This window comes from Myotis daubentonii, chromosome 3 (genome assembly GCF_963259705.1).
Source record: "Myotis daubentonii chromosome 3, mMyoDau2.1, whole genome shotgun sequence".
In the NCBI taxonomy this organism is placed as follows: domain Eukaryota; kingdom Metazoa; phylum Chordata; class Mammalia; order Chiroptera; family Vespertilionidae; genus Myotis; species Myotis daubentonii.
In genome coordinates this window covers 192,751,179-192,767,796 of record NC_081842.1, presented here as the reverse complement: position 1 = coordinate 192,767,796, position 16,618 = coordinate 192,751,179, and the positions used below count along the sequence as shown (strand labels likewise).

Sequence of the window (16,618 nt, the reverse complement as noted above, 5' to 3'; positions counted from 1 at the left end):
GTGCCCTTTTATGTAATGATATTTACTTTGAATTTATATTAGTTCACACAAACACTCCATCCATGCTTTTGTTCTGGCCCTCCGGTCCAGTTTAAGAACCCATTGTGGCCCTTGAGTCAAAAAGTTTGCCCACCCCTGAATTAGCCCCATCTCTTTATTAGTTTTCACATGTCCCCTGTCACTTGCTAACTTACAGCTCAGAAGCTTTGAACAAAACTGTGTGCTTATCTTTGCCTTAGTGACAACAGTTCTCGAACTTAAGCCTGCCATACTCCTCAGGTCTAACTTCCAGCTGGGGTCTGGTTATTAGGAGTCCCTAGCTGGCAGAAGCCATCAATGTGTTTCTATCTAAAAGGCCATGTCAAAGTAAGCATCATACTCCATGATGTGCTGGCCACTCAGCCAATCCCTGTCCGCCTTCTCACTGCTATGTTCACCTCTGTGAACCAACATCGGCTATGAGACGCTGCAGCTACCCGAGGGCCTGGTCGTCCAGCATGCCTTGGCTTTTTCTGCAACAGTTTGTTTCCTGCACAGAGTATGGATGTTCCCAGGTGCCACAAAGCTGCCCAATTGTTTCCCATTATCTCCATCCAACAGGGTCTGATAGCACCTGTTTTTCTGTACTGATCCAGGAAAAGCCAGCCTCTCAAACAATGCCCAACAATCCTATGCAGCAACTCTGTATCAATTATATAAAGGTGCTCTTTTAGGGAGAACTAATTTGGAAGAGGCACTTTCAGCTTTCACACATCCCCTTGACTGGGATCCTCAGAGCAAAACCTTTGAAGCAGATCTGCTCTCAACCTAGTACCAATTCTGGTTTTCCATGCTATGAATATAGGCCTTTGTCCTATGATCTAGTCCCATGTCCTGGCTAGCACAAGCCACGATGGTGCAAGAGAAGTGATTTAGAGTAGTTGTTTTGTTAGCCAAGACTTAATAAGGATAAGGGCTCCTCAAAATTATCAAGGCCTTTAAAAAAAATCCCTACTCTTTTAACCATTTGTACACCATAAGCACAAGGGGCAGAACTTTTTTATTTAAATTCAAAATATCATGGCAGTTAACTGGTTAAATAGAGTTATCTCAAGGATTAACTCATATGCTCAGTTTGATTCTTGACATGTAAAGCTAGATGCCTTTTGTTGGTTCCCAAAACTACCCAGCCAGTGCCTCCAGAAAATCCTGGACATGACTTTCCTACAATGACTGGCTTTCCAAGGATGAGGTGTGGTACTGGTTAGAGGGCAGAATATAAAGAGTCTTCCAGGTGCTCAAATAAAGCTGGTATTCATAGAACATACATATGTAACATATAATTAACACTAACAGAAAAATAGCTGCAAAAAAAAATACACAGAACATCAATAAGCTCTGAGACAACTTTAAGCAGTCTAATAATCCTTAAAAAAGAAGAGTGGGAAATACAGAAAACATACTTGAAGAAATAAGGGCTGACAATTTTCTAAATTTAACAGATAAACAAACTATAAACCCACATAGCCAAGATTATCTAAGAATCCTAAGCATAAGAAAGAGGGAAAAAATGATGCCGAAGCACATTATATTCACCCGGCTGGTGTAGCTCAGTGGTTAAGTGTCGAACTATGAACCAGAAACTCATGGTTTGATTCCCAGTCAGGGCACATGCCTGGGTTGCAGGCTCTATGCCCAGTCAGGGCATGTGTGGGAGGCAACCAATGTATCTCTTTCTCACACTGATGTTTCTCTCTCTCTCCCTCTTCTCTCTCTCTAAAAAAAAATCAATTAAAATTTAAGAAAAAAAAGTGACTAAATGCTCCAAAGAATCATATATATGCTGTCTACAAGAGATCCACCTCTGAACGAAAGATACACCCAGACTAAAAATAAAGGGCTAGAAAAAGATCTCATGCAAATAGAAATTTTTAAAAAGCTGGGGTAGCAATACTTATATCTGACTAAATATTATGTAAAACAAAGGCTATCGTAAGAGACAAAGAAGAACACTGCACAATGATAAAGGAAGAAATCCAAGAGGATATACTAGGTGTACCACTTAAAAATGCAGATTTTTTCAATAGCTGTAGTTATACATATGTTGATATATATGCGATATGATATGCATGCTATTTTGTTGTATTGACAGCAAGCTTCAAAACTTCATGTCAAATTTGCTGAAGGTGTTAACATCACAGATATTTTTACGCTTAAAAATGTTGAATGTCGTGCCAAAAAAAAGAGCATTTGCGGGAAGTTTTAATTCATTACTTTATTTTGAAGAAAAGTGCTGCTGAAAGTTATCATAGCCCTGGCTTATTTGGCTCAGTGGATGGAGCGTTGGCCTGAGGACTGAAGGGTCCCGGGTTCGATTCTGGTCGGGGGCGTGTGCCCAGGTTGTGGGTTTGATCCCCAGTGGGGGACGTGCTGGAGGCAGCCGGTCAATGATTCTCTCTCATCATTGATGTTTCTGTCTCTCTGTCCCTCTCATCCACTCTGAAATCAATGGAAGTATATTTCAAAAAAAAAGAAAGTTATCATATACTTTGGGAAGCTTATGGTGAACATGCTCCATCTCAAGATACTTGTGAATGCTGGTTTAAACTCTTTAAAAGTGATGATTTCGATGTGAAAGACAAAGAACATCCAGGTCAACTGAAAAAGTTTGAAGACCAACAATTACAAGCATTATTGGATGAAGATGTGTGTCAAACTCAAAAACAACTTGCAGAAAGATTAAACATTGCTCAGCAAACAATTTCCGATCATTTATAAGCAATGGGAAAGATTTTAAAGGAAGGAAAATGGGTGGCACATCAAATGAACGAAAGGCAAATGAAAAACCAAAAAGTTATCAGTAAAATGTTGCTTCAAAAGCACAAAAGGAAGTCTTTTTTGCATCAAATTGTGACTGGCGATGAAAAGTGGATTTATTTTGAGAATCCCAAATGCACAAAATCATGGGTTGATCCAGGTCAACCATCAACATTGACTGCAGGCCAAATCACTTTGGAAAGAAGACAATGCTCTGCATTTGGTGGGATCAGGAAGGCATGGTATATTATGAGCTTCTAAAACCAGGTGAAACCATTAATATTGATAGCTACCAACAACAAATAATCAATTTGAACCACGCCTTCATCGTGAAATGACAAGAATGTGCCAGAAGACATGGCAAAGTAATTGTGCTTTATGATAACGCACCATCATACACTTCAAAACCAGTTAAAGACACGTTAAAACAGTGGTTCTCAACCTTCCTAATGCCGTGACCCTTTAATACAGTTCCTCATGTTGTGGTGACCCCCAACCATACAATTATTTTCGTTGCTACTTCATAACTGTAATTTTGCTACTGTTATGAATCGTCATGTAAATATCTGATATGCAGGATGTATTTTCATTGTTACAAATTGAACATAATTAAAGCATAGTGATTAATCACAAAAACAATATGTAATTTTATATGTGTTTTCCGATGGTCTTAGGCGACCCCTGTGAAAGGGTCATTCGACCCCCAAAGGGGTCGCGACCCACAGGTTGAGAACCGCTGCGTTAAAAGATCTTGCCTGGGAAGTATTAACCCACCCACTGTATTCACCAGACCTTGCTCCTTCAGATTACCACTTGTTCCGATAGATGGCACACGCACTTTCTGCGCAGCACTTCAAAACGTACAAAGTGGAAAATTTGGTCTCTGAATGGTTTGCCTCAAAACAAGAAAAGTTCTATTGGGATGGTATCCACAAATTACCTAAAGATGGGGGAAATGTGTACCTAGCGATGGACATTACTTTGAATAAAGCACTTATTTATGATGTTTCTCTTGAAATTATCGTGTTTTCTTTGATTACAAAATCCACATTATTAACTGGTACACCTAGTAACCTTTTCAAACATTTATGCACCCAACATAGGAATACCTTGATATATAAAGCAAATCTTGATGGACATAAAGGGAGAGATCAACAGTAAAATAGTCGCAGTGGGGGATTTTAACACCCCATTGACATCAATGGATAGATCTAGACAGGAAATCAACAAGAAAACCACCACCTGAAATGACACACTAGATCAGAGGGATTTAATTGATATCTTCAGAGCATTTCACACCAAAGCAGCAGAATATATATTCAAGTGCGCATGGAACATTTTCTAGGGTAGACCACGTTAAGACACAAAACAAGTCTCAATAAATTTAAGATGACTGAAATCGTATCAAGCAGTTGAGCAGTTTCTTTCAAAACTAAACATACCCTTAACCATATGATCCAGCAATCAAGTTCCTTGGTAAATACCCAAAGTGTACTGAAAACTTAAGTCCACACAAAAATCTGCACAGATGTTTACATCAGCTTTCTTCATAATTTCTAAACCTTGGAAGTAACCAAGATGTCCTTTATTAGGTGAGTGGATAAACTGGTACATCCAGACAATGGAACATTACTCAGTGCTAAAATAAAAAGTGAACCATAAAGCCAAGATAAGACATAAAGGAATCTTTTAAAATATATATATATATTTTATTGATTTTTAGGAAAAGCAAGGGAGAGGGAATAGAGAGATAGAAACATCTATGAGAGAGAAACACTGATTGGCTGCTTCCTGCATGCCCCCCACTGGGGATCAAGCCCGCAACACGAGCATGTGTCCTGACCAGGAATCGAACCATGGCTTCTAGTTCATGGGACACTCAACCACTGAGCCACACCAGCCAGGAGACATAGAGGAATCTTCAAAGCATATTACTAAGTGAAATAAACCAACCTGAACGACTATATGACAGTCTGGAAAAGGCAAAACTACGGAGACAGTGAAAAGATTAGTGGATGCCAGGGACTGGGCAAAAGAGGAATGAATAGGTAGAACACAGAGAATATTTGGGCAGTGAAACTATTTGTATGATAATCAATGGTAGATACATATAATTATATCCACCTGGATTTTCTGCAGTGATTTGAGGAGAGATAATAATGATAACTAACATTTATGATGATGATAACTGAGCATGTTACAGATATTAACTCAAAGCTAGAGTCCACAGACCCAGGCAGGCTGAAAAGGCCTGATGATGTTCTCAATCAAACCTCCCTACGGAAGATTTAGTCCTAAACTCTAACTGCCAGGAATCTAAATAGAGAGATAATCATCTGAGAGAGGAGCAGCCAATAGTAATTACTGCCCAGTACTCACATTACAGTTGGAAAACTAGGTCTAGACATGCTAAATTTACTTCTATTTGATGAAAAGGCCAGTCAGATATATGCTGAGTTTTTACAAAGTTCCAGGGTAGAATGTGCTATCTGAGTTAATGTATAACCCAATTTTGCCGGGGTCCAACCCCAGCGGGTCCAGGGGTCCCCAAAGGCGTGGACAGAGTCGGCGAAGAGGGGATGACACGGAGACAGCGTTCAGTTGATCAGCAACTTAGCCAGGATCTCTAGCCCGGATCTCCAGAGAGGTTCTGCTTCGGATCTCCAGCAAGGTTCTGTAGCCATGTTCCCTCGCTAGGTTCTCCAGCCAGGTTCTGTCCAGGCTCTCCAGTCAGGTTCAGTGTCCAGGTTCCAGTCAGGTTCTCCTGCCAATCTCTGTAGTCAGGTTCAGTCCAGGATCCCTTGCCATGTTCTCCCGCTAGGTTCTGTCTCTAGGTTCTGAGGCCAGTTTCTGTCCAGGATCTTTTGCCATGTTCTCTCCAGTTAAGTTCTTCTGTCTCTAGAGAATGTTCTGTGTGGGTTCTGTGCCTAGGCTCTGTCTCTCTTGGTCCTGTCTTCCAAGCCCTGTGTTCTAAGTTCTGAGTTCTGAGTTCTGAGTGTTTCGATCTTGTTACAACTGTATTTATACCAGTTGATTCAATCCTATCAATCTCTATTACAAAGGTTAGGGCGTTTCTTATCTCCATTCCAGGGAGAAAAGATTATGTAGTTTAAGCATGATTGTTCGTAGTTAAAGGGATTAATTACCCGCCTGGCACTTAGTTGAGGGGTTTTATTCCCTCCCTAACTTCAGGGGAAAATCCCTACCTGGGGATTCAACCTTTCTCGGAGAGGTGACCTTGGTTAAAACACAGCGCCAAGAAGGTGAGCAAACATATTAAGAACAGTATGCCATATATGCTAGGTCCCTTGAAACAGCAAGCATGGACCGGCTCCCGGCACAATTTTGTGGGGGAAAGTATGGAAGCACAATGAGACCTTTGCTTTAAAGGCCAAGTATGTCTTCAATTCCTTGGGTTCCATCCCCCCACCCCATGCTCTTGGTGGTGTCTTCTAATGTAAGAGTTAGTGTTTGAGAGTTTAATTGATTCTTGGAAAAGGGCCATGAGCACAATGAATACCTGGATCCGGGCCCAGTAAAGTGAGACCCTTCTATAAAGGACAAAGATCAATTTCAGAATCACCAGGCTCTTAACGTGCTCAAAAAACTACTCCACATGCCCCCTCCTTTTCTCCCTCCAAAGACACAGTAAACTGTAATCAAAGAGACAAACCCAAGTGGAACATACCTATCTTATTTGGCTTCATGCTGACTGTTTCTCTACTTTGGTACTCTTTTATTGCCCAAAGACAGATAAGCCCATAGCTTACCAAATCCAGGCAGCAAGTTCTGAATGGCTTCCTGTGGTTTCAAGTCTGCTCCATTTCCATTACCCCTAGGTCTGGAACTTTCACTGTAAAGCAGTAACCCTTTCAACAATATCTGGCTCTCCCGGGATATAAGAATACATGTCTAGAGCAAAATACATGACTAACTCAAATTAGGTTGTCTGCCTCATGATTTTTACATATTCCTCAGCCAGAGGCAAGTAAATCAGTCCTTATACTGTCTGGAGGAGCCCAAATAGAGCAGAGTCTGAATGCATGAACATTTGCTTAAATTCCAATATGTGAAGTAAATATCAATATGAAACAAATATTTCTCTCACTTTCACTGATTCCCATTCTAACAAAGGAACAGTTATCAGAAGTCCCATGAGGCAGAAAATCATCACTGTTGGCTTTAATCCATGGGCATGGTAGGACAAATGTTAATGGAGCCTTTATCACATGGCCCCAGATAACTGGAGCCATAATGCACTCTTAACACAGCAGAACAGAGGCTATGGCCCCAGGATACATACTGAGCCCCAAGATAAATAAAGCACAAGACCAAAAGAAATGTGGACAGGTCAAAACAACTAAGTCAAAAACTGACGGAACACATAGAAAGCGTGCTCATGAGCTCTGTATGCTTCATTCAGCAAAATCAAGTGACAATGTAATGTTTTGAACTACACAAAGTGAGAAGTAGGAAAGAAATTGGGCATCTTTCATTTCATCTTTCTTAACCTTCAAGCACTCACCTGTGTGTCCATGGAGTGGTGAGTGCGGCCGTGGTAGTGTAGGTGATGTGCTAGAGGTCACAATCAAACTCTTGCGGTTACTTGTCCGACAACTGCAATGAAAACACAAATGTTAGTTAAAACAGAGCCACATACTATGGGCCCAAAGACCTTAAATGGCTATGGAGGAACAAAAGAATGACACCATTCTGTGGGCTGAGCAGTATCTTGTTTTAAACTGGGTTAGCAATTACTGTTTGCACCAGTGAGATTTCATAATTCACTATGTTCCACCTTGGAATAACCTTTGTCACTGTTTTAACTTTTACTTTGTATTGCCATTGCCATTTTACCCTTTGCTTCCCAAGCAAACAGAAGGAGCTCCCTAAAGGTAATAATCATTTCTTAAATGGTATCTAATGATAGCTTCTCGCCTTTTGGCTAAGATCAAGTGTAGTATCTGTTCTTATCAGTTTAAATGGTATCTAATGAAGAATAACCACTGCAAATTTATTTAGAAAACAAAAATCATAAGTCATAAATATTCTCATATCTCACAAAAATGAATGTTCTAGTCATAAAAACTAAACTATTAACTTAATCTATGAAATTTCTTTTTTTAAACTGCTTAATCCATTAATTAATATTCTCATCTCACCATAAGCTTCAAAACAGGCCTGGGTTCCTTCTATAAAGTTGGTTTTCCACTACATGTTAATGTCTGAGGCTTTTTCTTGTGGTTGGAGAAAACCAAATCATGATGGAAAGCCATTTCATGCTACATCTTCCTCTGAAATACATTTATTTGAAAGTCAGCCCATCTTTTTTGTTGTTAATCCTCACCCGAGGACATTTTTCCACTCATTTTAGAAAGTGGAAGGGAGAGAGACAGAGAGAAACATTGATGTGAGAGAGACACATTGATTGGTTGCCTCCCACATGCACCCCGACCAGGGCCAGGGATCAAGCTGCAACTGAGGTACGTGCCCTTGACCAGAATCGAACCCGGGCTGGAAAGTCAGCCCATCTTTAAAAGGCATTAGGGAAGCTTGCCATTTATATTCATCCAAACCAATATTTACTGAACATCTACTATGCACCAGGCACTGTTCTAGGCACAGGAGGTAAAAAGTAAGGAAGAACAGAAAGTCTCTATCCTCATACTGGAGTGAATACTGAGAAAAGATAGATAGATAGAGAATATTCAAGAAATAGCAAAAAAGTCAAGTGGGTAACAGGAGAAGAGAATGATAGAAAAAGAAACAGGTTATAGAAGCTATGAGGGTAGGCCACAGCCAGACTCTATAGGACTGGTAGACTGTCATAATGAGCTATTGGAAATGTGAGAGAAACCACTAGAAGGACTGAGATCAATCTCAAGAACAAGATTATGATGAGAAATTATAAGTACCTTTCCCTAAGAAACCATCATACCTACTCCAATCATGAGCACCCTTCATTACTTCAGTAGCCGTTAAATATCTAAGACTTCTAGCCTCTAATTCAGCGGTTCTCAACCGGTGGGTCGCGACCTCTTTGGTGGTCGAACGACCCTTTCACAGGGGTTGCCTAAGACCATCCTGCATATCAGATGTTTACATTACGATTCATAACAGTAGCAACATTACAGTTATGAAGTAGCAACGAAAATAATTTTATGGTTGGACACAACATGAGGAACTGTATTTAAAGGGCCAGAAGGTTGAGAACCACTGCTCTAATTCAACAGTCTCCCTCTATTCCTTGACCTTAAAAAAAGTTTACACCATTTTCAAGGCCATTATTGACAACAGTTCATTCTCAGTCATTTTATATAATCTCTCAATATCATGACAGTTTTAACTCTCTTTAAAAAAAAAATCGGGATATAATTTACACTCAATAAGATATACAGATCTTAAGTGTTCTGTTCAATGAGCCTTAACAATTATATACATCCACATAACATACCAAACAAAAGACAGAATAATTACACTATCCCAGAAAGTTTCCATGGGCCCCTTTCCTGTCAACTCCCTGTCCCCCAACCATTTTATATAAAAACTGCTGTTTGAAACTTTAACCCTGCAATTTTGGCTTCTGTAAACGCTTGCTTGCTTAAATAATAAGGAAAATAAGATTACTCCCATTCCAGAGAGGCCATAAACTATGCCCCAGACAGAGTTGTCAGTGCTAGCACCAGGCCAAGCCTTGAGATATGGTCTCATGGCCCCTTCCCAGCACACAGGCCTTCTTTCTCAGAATGCCCAGAAGTCTCATCCCAAATTGGGAGACAAAGGACTGGAAAAAGTATAAATAAAGAGAGTTGCCTGGGGGGGGGGGGGGGGGGCAGGGGGCCCAGAATTTGAAAGACACATTTTTCTCTGGGCCTGCACATAACTAAAATGTAACTCCCTAAGCCTGGCTTGGTTTTTCCTCCGGTCTTCTGTAACACCACCATATATTAATTTTGTATTGCTGAACTTCCTATAAGTAGAGTTATAAGGTTATGCATTTTTTGTATATTTGGCTTCTTTCGTTCAATCTAATATCTGTGTAACTCTTCTCGAGATATTTCATTTAATTTCTAGAACATAATACTTTTCCTCCTAACTCACTAGCTGCTCCTTTTTCATTCTCCTTTGCTAGTTCCTTCTCCTCCTGACCTCTAAATCATTTAGTACTCTAAGGCTCTGATCTGAAATGTCTTTTCTTCTCTCCCTATATTCATTCCCTAAGTGATTTTTCCAGTTTCATAGGTTTAAATCTATGATGCTGATTGATACCCAGATTATTGCTAATTCTGTGCTCTCTCCGGATTGCAATACTCATATATCCAAACGCCTATTGACATCTCCAACTGGATGTCTAAAAGGCATCTCAAACTTAACACTTCTAGAACAGAGCTCTTAATTTTCCTCTAAAACCTGCTACTACTCCCCTAAGTTGTGTTTATCTCATTACATGGCACCACCATTCATCCAGAAGCTTGGTAAAAACCTACAAGTCATTGCTGATTCTTCTCTTTTCTTCACACCAAGATCCAAAACAACCAGCAAGTTCTGTGGATTACACCTTTAAAATATATGCTGCCCTGGCTGGTGTTCTCAGTGGTTAGAGCATCAGCCCACACAGTGAAGGGTTTGCAGGTTCGATTCCCAGTCAAGGGCACATACCTGTGTTGCAGTTAGCTCCCCGCCCCTGGTCTGGGCACATATAGGAGGCAACTGATCTACGTTCCTCTCTCACATAGATGTTTCTCTCTCACTCTTACTCTCTCAAAAAAAAAACAAACACAAAACTTAAAAAAATAATCATTCCAAAAGAAGGCAGAAAAATAACAAAGAAAGAACAAGTACAATTGGGCCAAACAGAAAACAAATAGCAAGATAATAGACTAAAACCCAATTACACCAGCCTTGGCTGGGTAGGTCAGCTGGTTAGAGCGTAGTTGTGGTCCTGATATGCCAAGGTTGCAGGTTCGATCTCTGGTCATGGCAAATTCAAGAAGCAACCAATGAATGCATAAATAAGTGGAACAATAAATCAATGTGTGTGGGTTTTTTTCTCTCAAATCAACAAATAAAAAAATTATGCCAATAATCACATAAAATGTAAATGTTCCAAATGAATATTTAATTAAGGCAGAGATTATCAGATTGGATAAAATAGCATCACAAAACAATGTGCTGTTTATTCTTTGTGACAGGTAAAAACTAGAAACCACCTCAAATGTTCACTAACAGGTGAATGACAAACAAATCATAATATATCCATACAATGGAATTCTACTCAGCAATAAAAAGGAATAACTATTCATTCACACAATGGATGAATCTCAAAATAATTATGCCAAAAGCAAGAAGCAAAACAAAAGAGCACATTCTGAATAATTCCATTTATATAAAATTCAAGAAAATGCTAACTAATCTATAATGACAGAGAGCAGATTAGTGGTCGCCAGAACAGAGGTAGGGAAGGGATTATAAAGAGGTGTGAGGAATCTCTTGGGAGTTATAAATATGTTCATGATCTTGGCTGTGCTAATGTTTTCACATATGTGTGCCTTTGGCAAACACCATCAGATTATGTTTTAAATATGTACATTATATTTCAATCATACCTCAATAAAGATGCAAAAAAATTTTTTTTTATTGATTTCAGAGAGGAAGGGAGAAGGAGAGACAGGAACATCAATGATGAGAGAAAATCATCGATCGGCTGCCTCCTGCATGCCCATACTGGAGATCGAGCCCACAACCCAGGCATGTGCCCTGACCAGGAATGAAACCGTGAACCTCCTGGTTCATGGGTCTACGCTCAACCATTGAGTCACACTGGCTGGCTGCGAAAATTTTTTTAATGCAAGTAATATCAAAGTCATTCTTCTGCTTAAAATTCTCCCTATCTCACTGAGAGTAAAAGTCACAGTTCTTACAACAGCCTACAAGGCTTTTATATGGTCTGGATTTCTGCTCTTTCTCTCTTACCAACTCCATTCCAGCCACATGGACCTCTATACTTTTCTTAGAACATGTGAAGCATGCCACTGCCTCAGGGCCTTTACAAATGATATTTCCTTTGCCTATTTTCCCCCCAGATATGTCTCATGGCTTGCTCCTTCACCTCCACCAGGTCTTTGCTCAAGTACAATCTTTTCAACAAATTTCCCCCGATCATTCTATTTAAAATTGTAACCATCCCTCAAACTCTCTTACCCCCGTTTCCTGTTATATTTTTATCCATAGCACTTACTACTATCTAACAGTATATATTTTGCACAGTCATTTTGTTTGTTGTCTCTCTTCCCATGAGAATCTAAGTTCTACGAGGTCAGGAGCTGCTGCATGCTTTGTTTACTGCTGTATTCCTTGATGCCTGGAACACTGCCTGGCACATGGTAAGCTTCCAATAAATATTCATTAAATGAATGAATAAATGGATGAGTATAATTTGTTACAGTATTAAAATAAGAGGATACCTGTACCCCTGGTCCATGTAAGGCATATCAAACCATTATGACTAAAGTCCCTGTGTATAGAAATAAAGATTTCTTAAAACTGCAGGGACAGATAATTGATACTAATTTCATTTGCCATATCTTATTTAAAATAAAATTCAAAACACTGAAGATCGTATGTCCAGGCCACATGCCTTTTTATGAAGGTACACATAATCTCACTTGGCAAATCAGCAATAGCTGCCAGGGGGAAAAAAGGTCAGGCACCCCGGTACAGATGCCATGACTCAGCTGAGATCCAAAACTAGGAAATGGCTAATTTTTCCATTTCAACAGACTCTGGCCAATTCTCCAGGATCCTAGAAGATAAAAAGTCTTAATTTTTTCTTTCCAGTAAGATGATAGTACTAGATGTTTACAGAGTCAGGCACACTAACTCTTAGCTGATGGGAGGTAACCTGGAAGCCTCTTGAGTTGATCCTCTACTGCATTTGGTTAAACCAGACTGCTGCCCAATACAGCAGTCTCCCCTCATCTGCCTTCCAGGATCCCCCAAGTGGATGCCTGAAACTGCAAATAGTACCAAACCCTATTTATACCATGCTTTTTCCTATACATACAACATGTGGCAAAGTTTAATTCATAAATTAGGCACAGTAAAAGATTAACAATCCTATATAATAAAGAGCTAATATGCTAATTAGACCAAACAGCTGAACGACCTTCTGGATGAAGCTGGGGCTGTGAGGGCCGAGCCCCTTGCACGAATTTCGTGCATTGGGACTCTAATAACTAATATTAAAATAGAACAATTATAATAATACTAGAGGCCTGGTGCATGAAATTCGTGCATGGGTAGGGTCCCTAGGCCTGGGCTGATGGAGGCCTCCAGCTGCCGGCCGGGGCCTTCCTTTGTTCTGCACCACCCCCTGGTGGTCAGCGCACGTCATAGTGAGCGATTGAACTCCCGGTCGAACTCACGAGGGAACACTTTGTATATTATCCTTTTATATCTATAGATACTGTAATAAAAGGCCCTTTCTTTTACAATATGCTGTAAAGAAAGGGTTGTCACTGAGTATAATAAGGGTTACCTGAACACAAGCAGTGTGATATTGTGACAGTCCTAATAAGGAGATGCCTACTAAGTGACTAACAGGTGGGTAATGTATACAGTGGAGATATGCTGGACAAAGGGATGATTCATGTCCCAGGCAGGACAGAGCCGAGAGTGCACAATTTCATCACAATGCTCAAAAAGGGGCACAATTTAAAATTTAGTAATTGTTTCTCTCTAGAATTTTCCATGTAATGTTTTTAACCCATGGTTGAGTGCAAGTAACTGAAACTGCAGAAAGCAAAACTGCAGATAAGGGCAGACTACTGTACCATCCCAATCCCTTGGTCACTCAGAGCAAGGCCTGGCATTTCATCTTCTTACATCTTTACCATGGTCATCTCAGTGGATAGTGGGAACAAGGACCAAGGCACACTGTACCATATCTGTGGGACCACTGGATTGTGGTCATATTTAGAGAGTTCCTAGCCTTCAAAATCCCTCCCTTAAGGAACTAGCAGGTACTCAGAAAATCTGGACACCTGAAGGAGCTGCCATCAATTTATCTGAGAAGTCTGCTTCTCAGCCTGCAGCAGTATAGGGTAAGGGGTAGGATGCATGGCTGCAAACCCCTGAAGCCTCTGCAATCTCCCAATCCCAGGAGTCCAGCTGCTCTTAGGAACTTGAGCACTTCACAACTGATTAGCACTTGGCTACTTCCTTTCAAAACTTAGAATGAAAACAAAACAAAACACATTTCTGTTTCATTAAGTATCATCAATGAAATAGAGAAGAATCTAGGGCCATTTAAGGTCCAGCACTTCCAGATGTTATTTCAGAGTAGCAACCAAGCTGATGACCCAGTGAAGATGAAGAAGCTACAGAGGGAGAAAATACATATTCTTTTAGTCAATTAAGGGTGCTGTTTGAAGACGATCCATTATTTCTCTCTTGCCTGGATTAATAGCCTCCTAACTAGTCCCTCTAGTTTACTCTTAGTCTTCAAGCCCCAGTCTGTTCCCAGAACAAGCAGCAAGAGTGCTCCTTTCTAAAGCATAAATCAGAAGATTTCACTTATCTGTCCAAAACCTTCCAAAGGCTGCTAATTTCATAGACATATCTAGCTCTTAGGACCATACATAAATTGTTTCATATACCTGGAAAGTCCTTCCCCCAACTATGCAATAGCAAAAATCCCCATACCTCCTTCAAGATTTTACTTAAGTGTCACCTTCCCAATTTCCTTATACAAACTGCAACCTGCTCTTCCCCAAATGCCTTTACTCTACCTTTCCTTTTGGATGGCAAGTCCCTTTGCATTGATCAAGTAATTCTTTTTTTCTGAAGTGAACATATCAAGATTTTATTGTCATATAATAAAACAAAACATGAAGCTTAGAACTGGACCACTTGACCCTTTCTCTTATCTCCTCCCAGTTAAAATGCTTGCATCTCTTAATAACCACCATTCTCTTAGATCTGCAGTTGGACTCAACACATTCAAGCCTCAGCACAATCTTCTTTGTAGTTTCAGCCTTTTTCCAGAAAATCAGCTTAGTCTGCCCACCATAGCCACTTTGCTTCCTGTCATAACGCCGCTTTCCCTGCGCATACAGAGAATCCTGGCCCTTCTTGTACTGTGTTACTTTGTGGGGTTGATGCTTGCCACACTTATTACAGAAAATTCAGCGGGTTTTAGGAACGTCCACCATGTTTGCAAGAGGGCTACTGGCAGAGAAAAGCAATCAAGTAATTCTTAACCCCTGGTCCATAGTTTGGAAATTATACAGTTTATTCTCTTTGTTTTAAAAAAAAGTAGTTATTATTTTTGGCCTAGCTGGTTTGGCTCAGTGGATAGAGCATTGGCCTGCGGACTGAAGGATCCGGGATTCGATTCTGGTCAAGGGCACATGCCTAGGTTGTGGGCTCAATCCCCAGTAGGGGGCATGTAGGAGGCAGCCAATCAATGACTCTGTCATCATTGATGTTTCTATCTCTCTCTCCCCCTCTCTTCCTCTCTGAAATAAAAAAATATATATATATTTTAAAAGTAGTTACTATTATTAAAGTTTTAACAGGTACTCTTGTCTTAGATTAACTAGCATCATGACCGTCTGAACCAAATTAAAAGATCTTAACTCCAGCCCTGACCGGTTTGGCTCAGTGGATAGAGCGTCAGCCTGTGGACTGAAAGGTCCCAGGTTCGATTCCAGTCAAGGGCATGTACCTTGGTTGCGGGCACGTCCCCAGTGAGGGGTGTGCAGGAGGCAGCTGATCGATGTTTCTCTCTCATCGATGTTTCTAGCTCTCTATCCCTCTCCCTTCCTCTCTGTAAAAAATCAATAAAATATATATATATATATATATATATATATATATATATATATATATATATATATATATTTTTTTTTTAAAAAGATCTTAACTCCAATTCTTCCCCACCCTCTTCCAAATTTACATTTCATTGTGGTCCAGTATTTCAGGTCTATTTTGCCTTTATATGGCCAAATTATTAATTATTGTTGTACTATACAATAATTGCTTGCTTAGATTTACTCATCTATTTTCCAATTACTTTGCTCAGCATTCCCTCTTGGATCTCATACTTTTCTTCCTTTTCTCTCAAATATACACCTTAGCAATTATTTCTGTGAGAATCTAATAGTGACAAACCTCCTCAATTTAACATTTGTCTGCAAATGTCTTTACTTTGCTCACTGATTTTTAATGATAATTTAGCAGGTCCTCAATGCCATCTATGGGTTCTTGGAACTATGGAAAAACAAAGTATGATGAAACCAATTTTACCAATGGCTAATTGATATAAACAAGAGTTAAGTTCCAAGGCATCTCATCAAAACTGTAACAAAAAGACATTAAAACATCAATCGAGGACCTGCTGTATAGAATTCCGCAGCATCTTGCTGAGAATAACTTCTTTCTCAATTCCTTAAAAACATTATTCCATTATCATATTGCTCCTGTTATCACTGTTGAGAAGCTTGTTCTTAGGATTGTTTCTTTGATGTTAATTTTTCTTTTTTCTCTGCTGACTTTTATTTTATTTTTGTACTATTAACTTCTTATATTTTTTAGATATAATTCACCTACCAAAGAATTCAACCTTTTGAAGTGTACAATTCAATGTGGCTTTAAAAAAAGTCATCAACCAAGGATATGTTTTTACTGATTTTTGAGAGAGAGAGAGAGAGAGAGAGAGAGGTGAAAAACATCAACTGGTTGCCTCCTGTATGCATGCTGATCCAAGATTAAACCGGCAATCTTTCAGTGTACAGAATGATGCCCCAACCAACTAAGCCAC

The 16,618-nt window shown here is 39.7% G+C and overlaps 1 protein-coding gene and 1 pseudogene across 12 annotated transcripts in view; one reads left to right on the top strand and one right to left on the bottom strand.

The window, feature by feature from the left end:
• The window catches only part of MAST2 (microtubule associated serine/threonine kinase 2), a 182,709-nt gene that overhangs the window by 37,969 nt on the left and 128,122 nt on the right, over positions 1 to 16,618 (bottom strand). For all 12 annotated transcript variants that reach the window (XM_059689995.1, XM_059689996.1, XM_059689997.1 and 9 more), the window contains one exon: positions 7,322 to 7,413. In XM_059689995.1, coding sequence (XP_059545978.1) covers positions 7,322 to 7,413 — 92 coding nt within the window. The remainder of the gene's footprint in view (positions 1 to 7,321; positions 7,414 to 16,618) is intronic.
• Positions 7,723 to 7,833, top strand: LOC132231950 (U2 spliceosomal RNA; annotated as a pseudogene).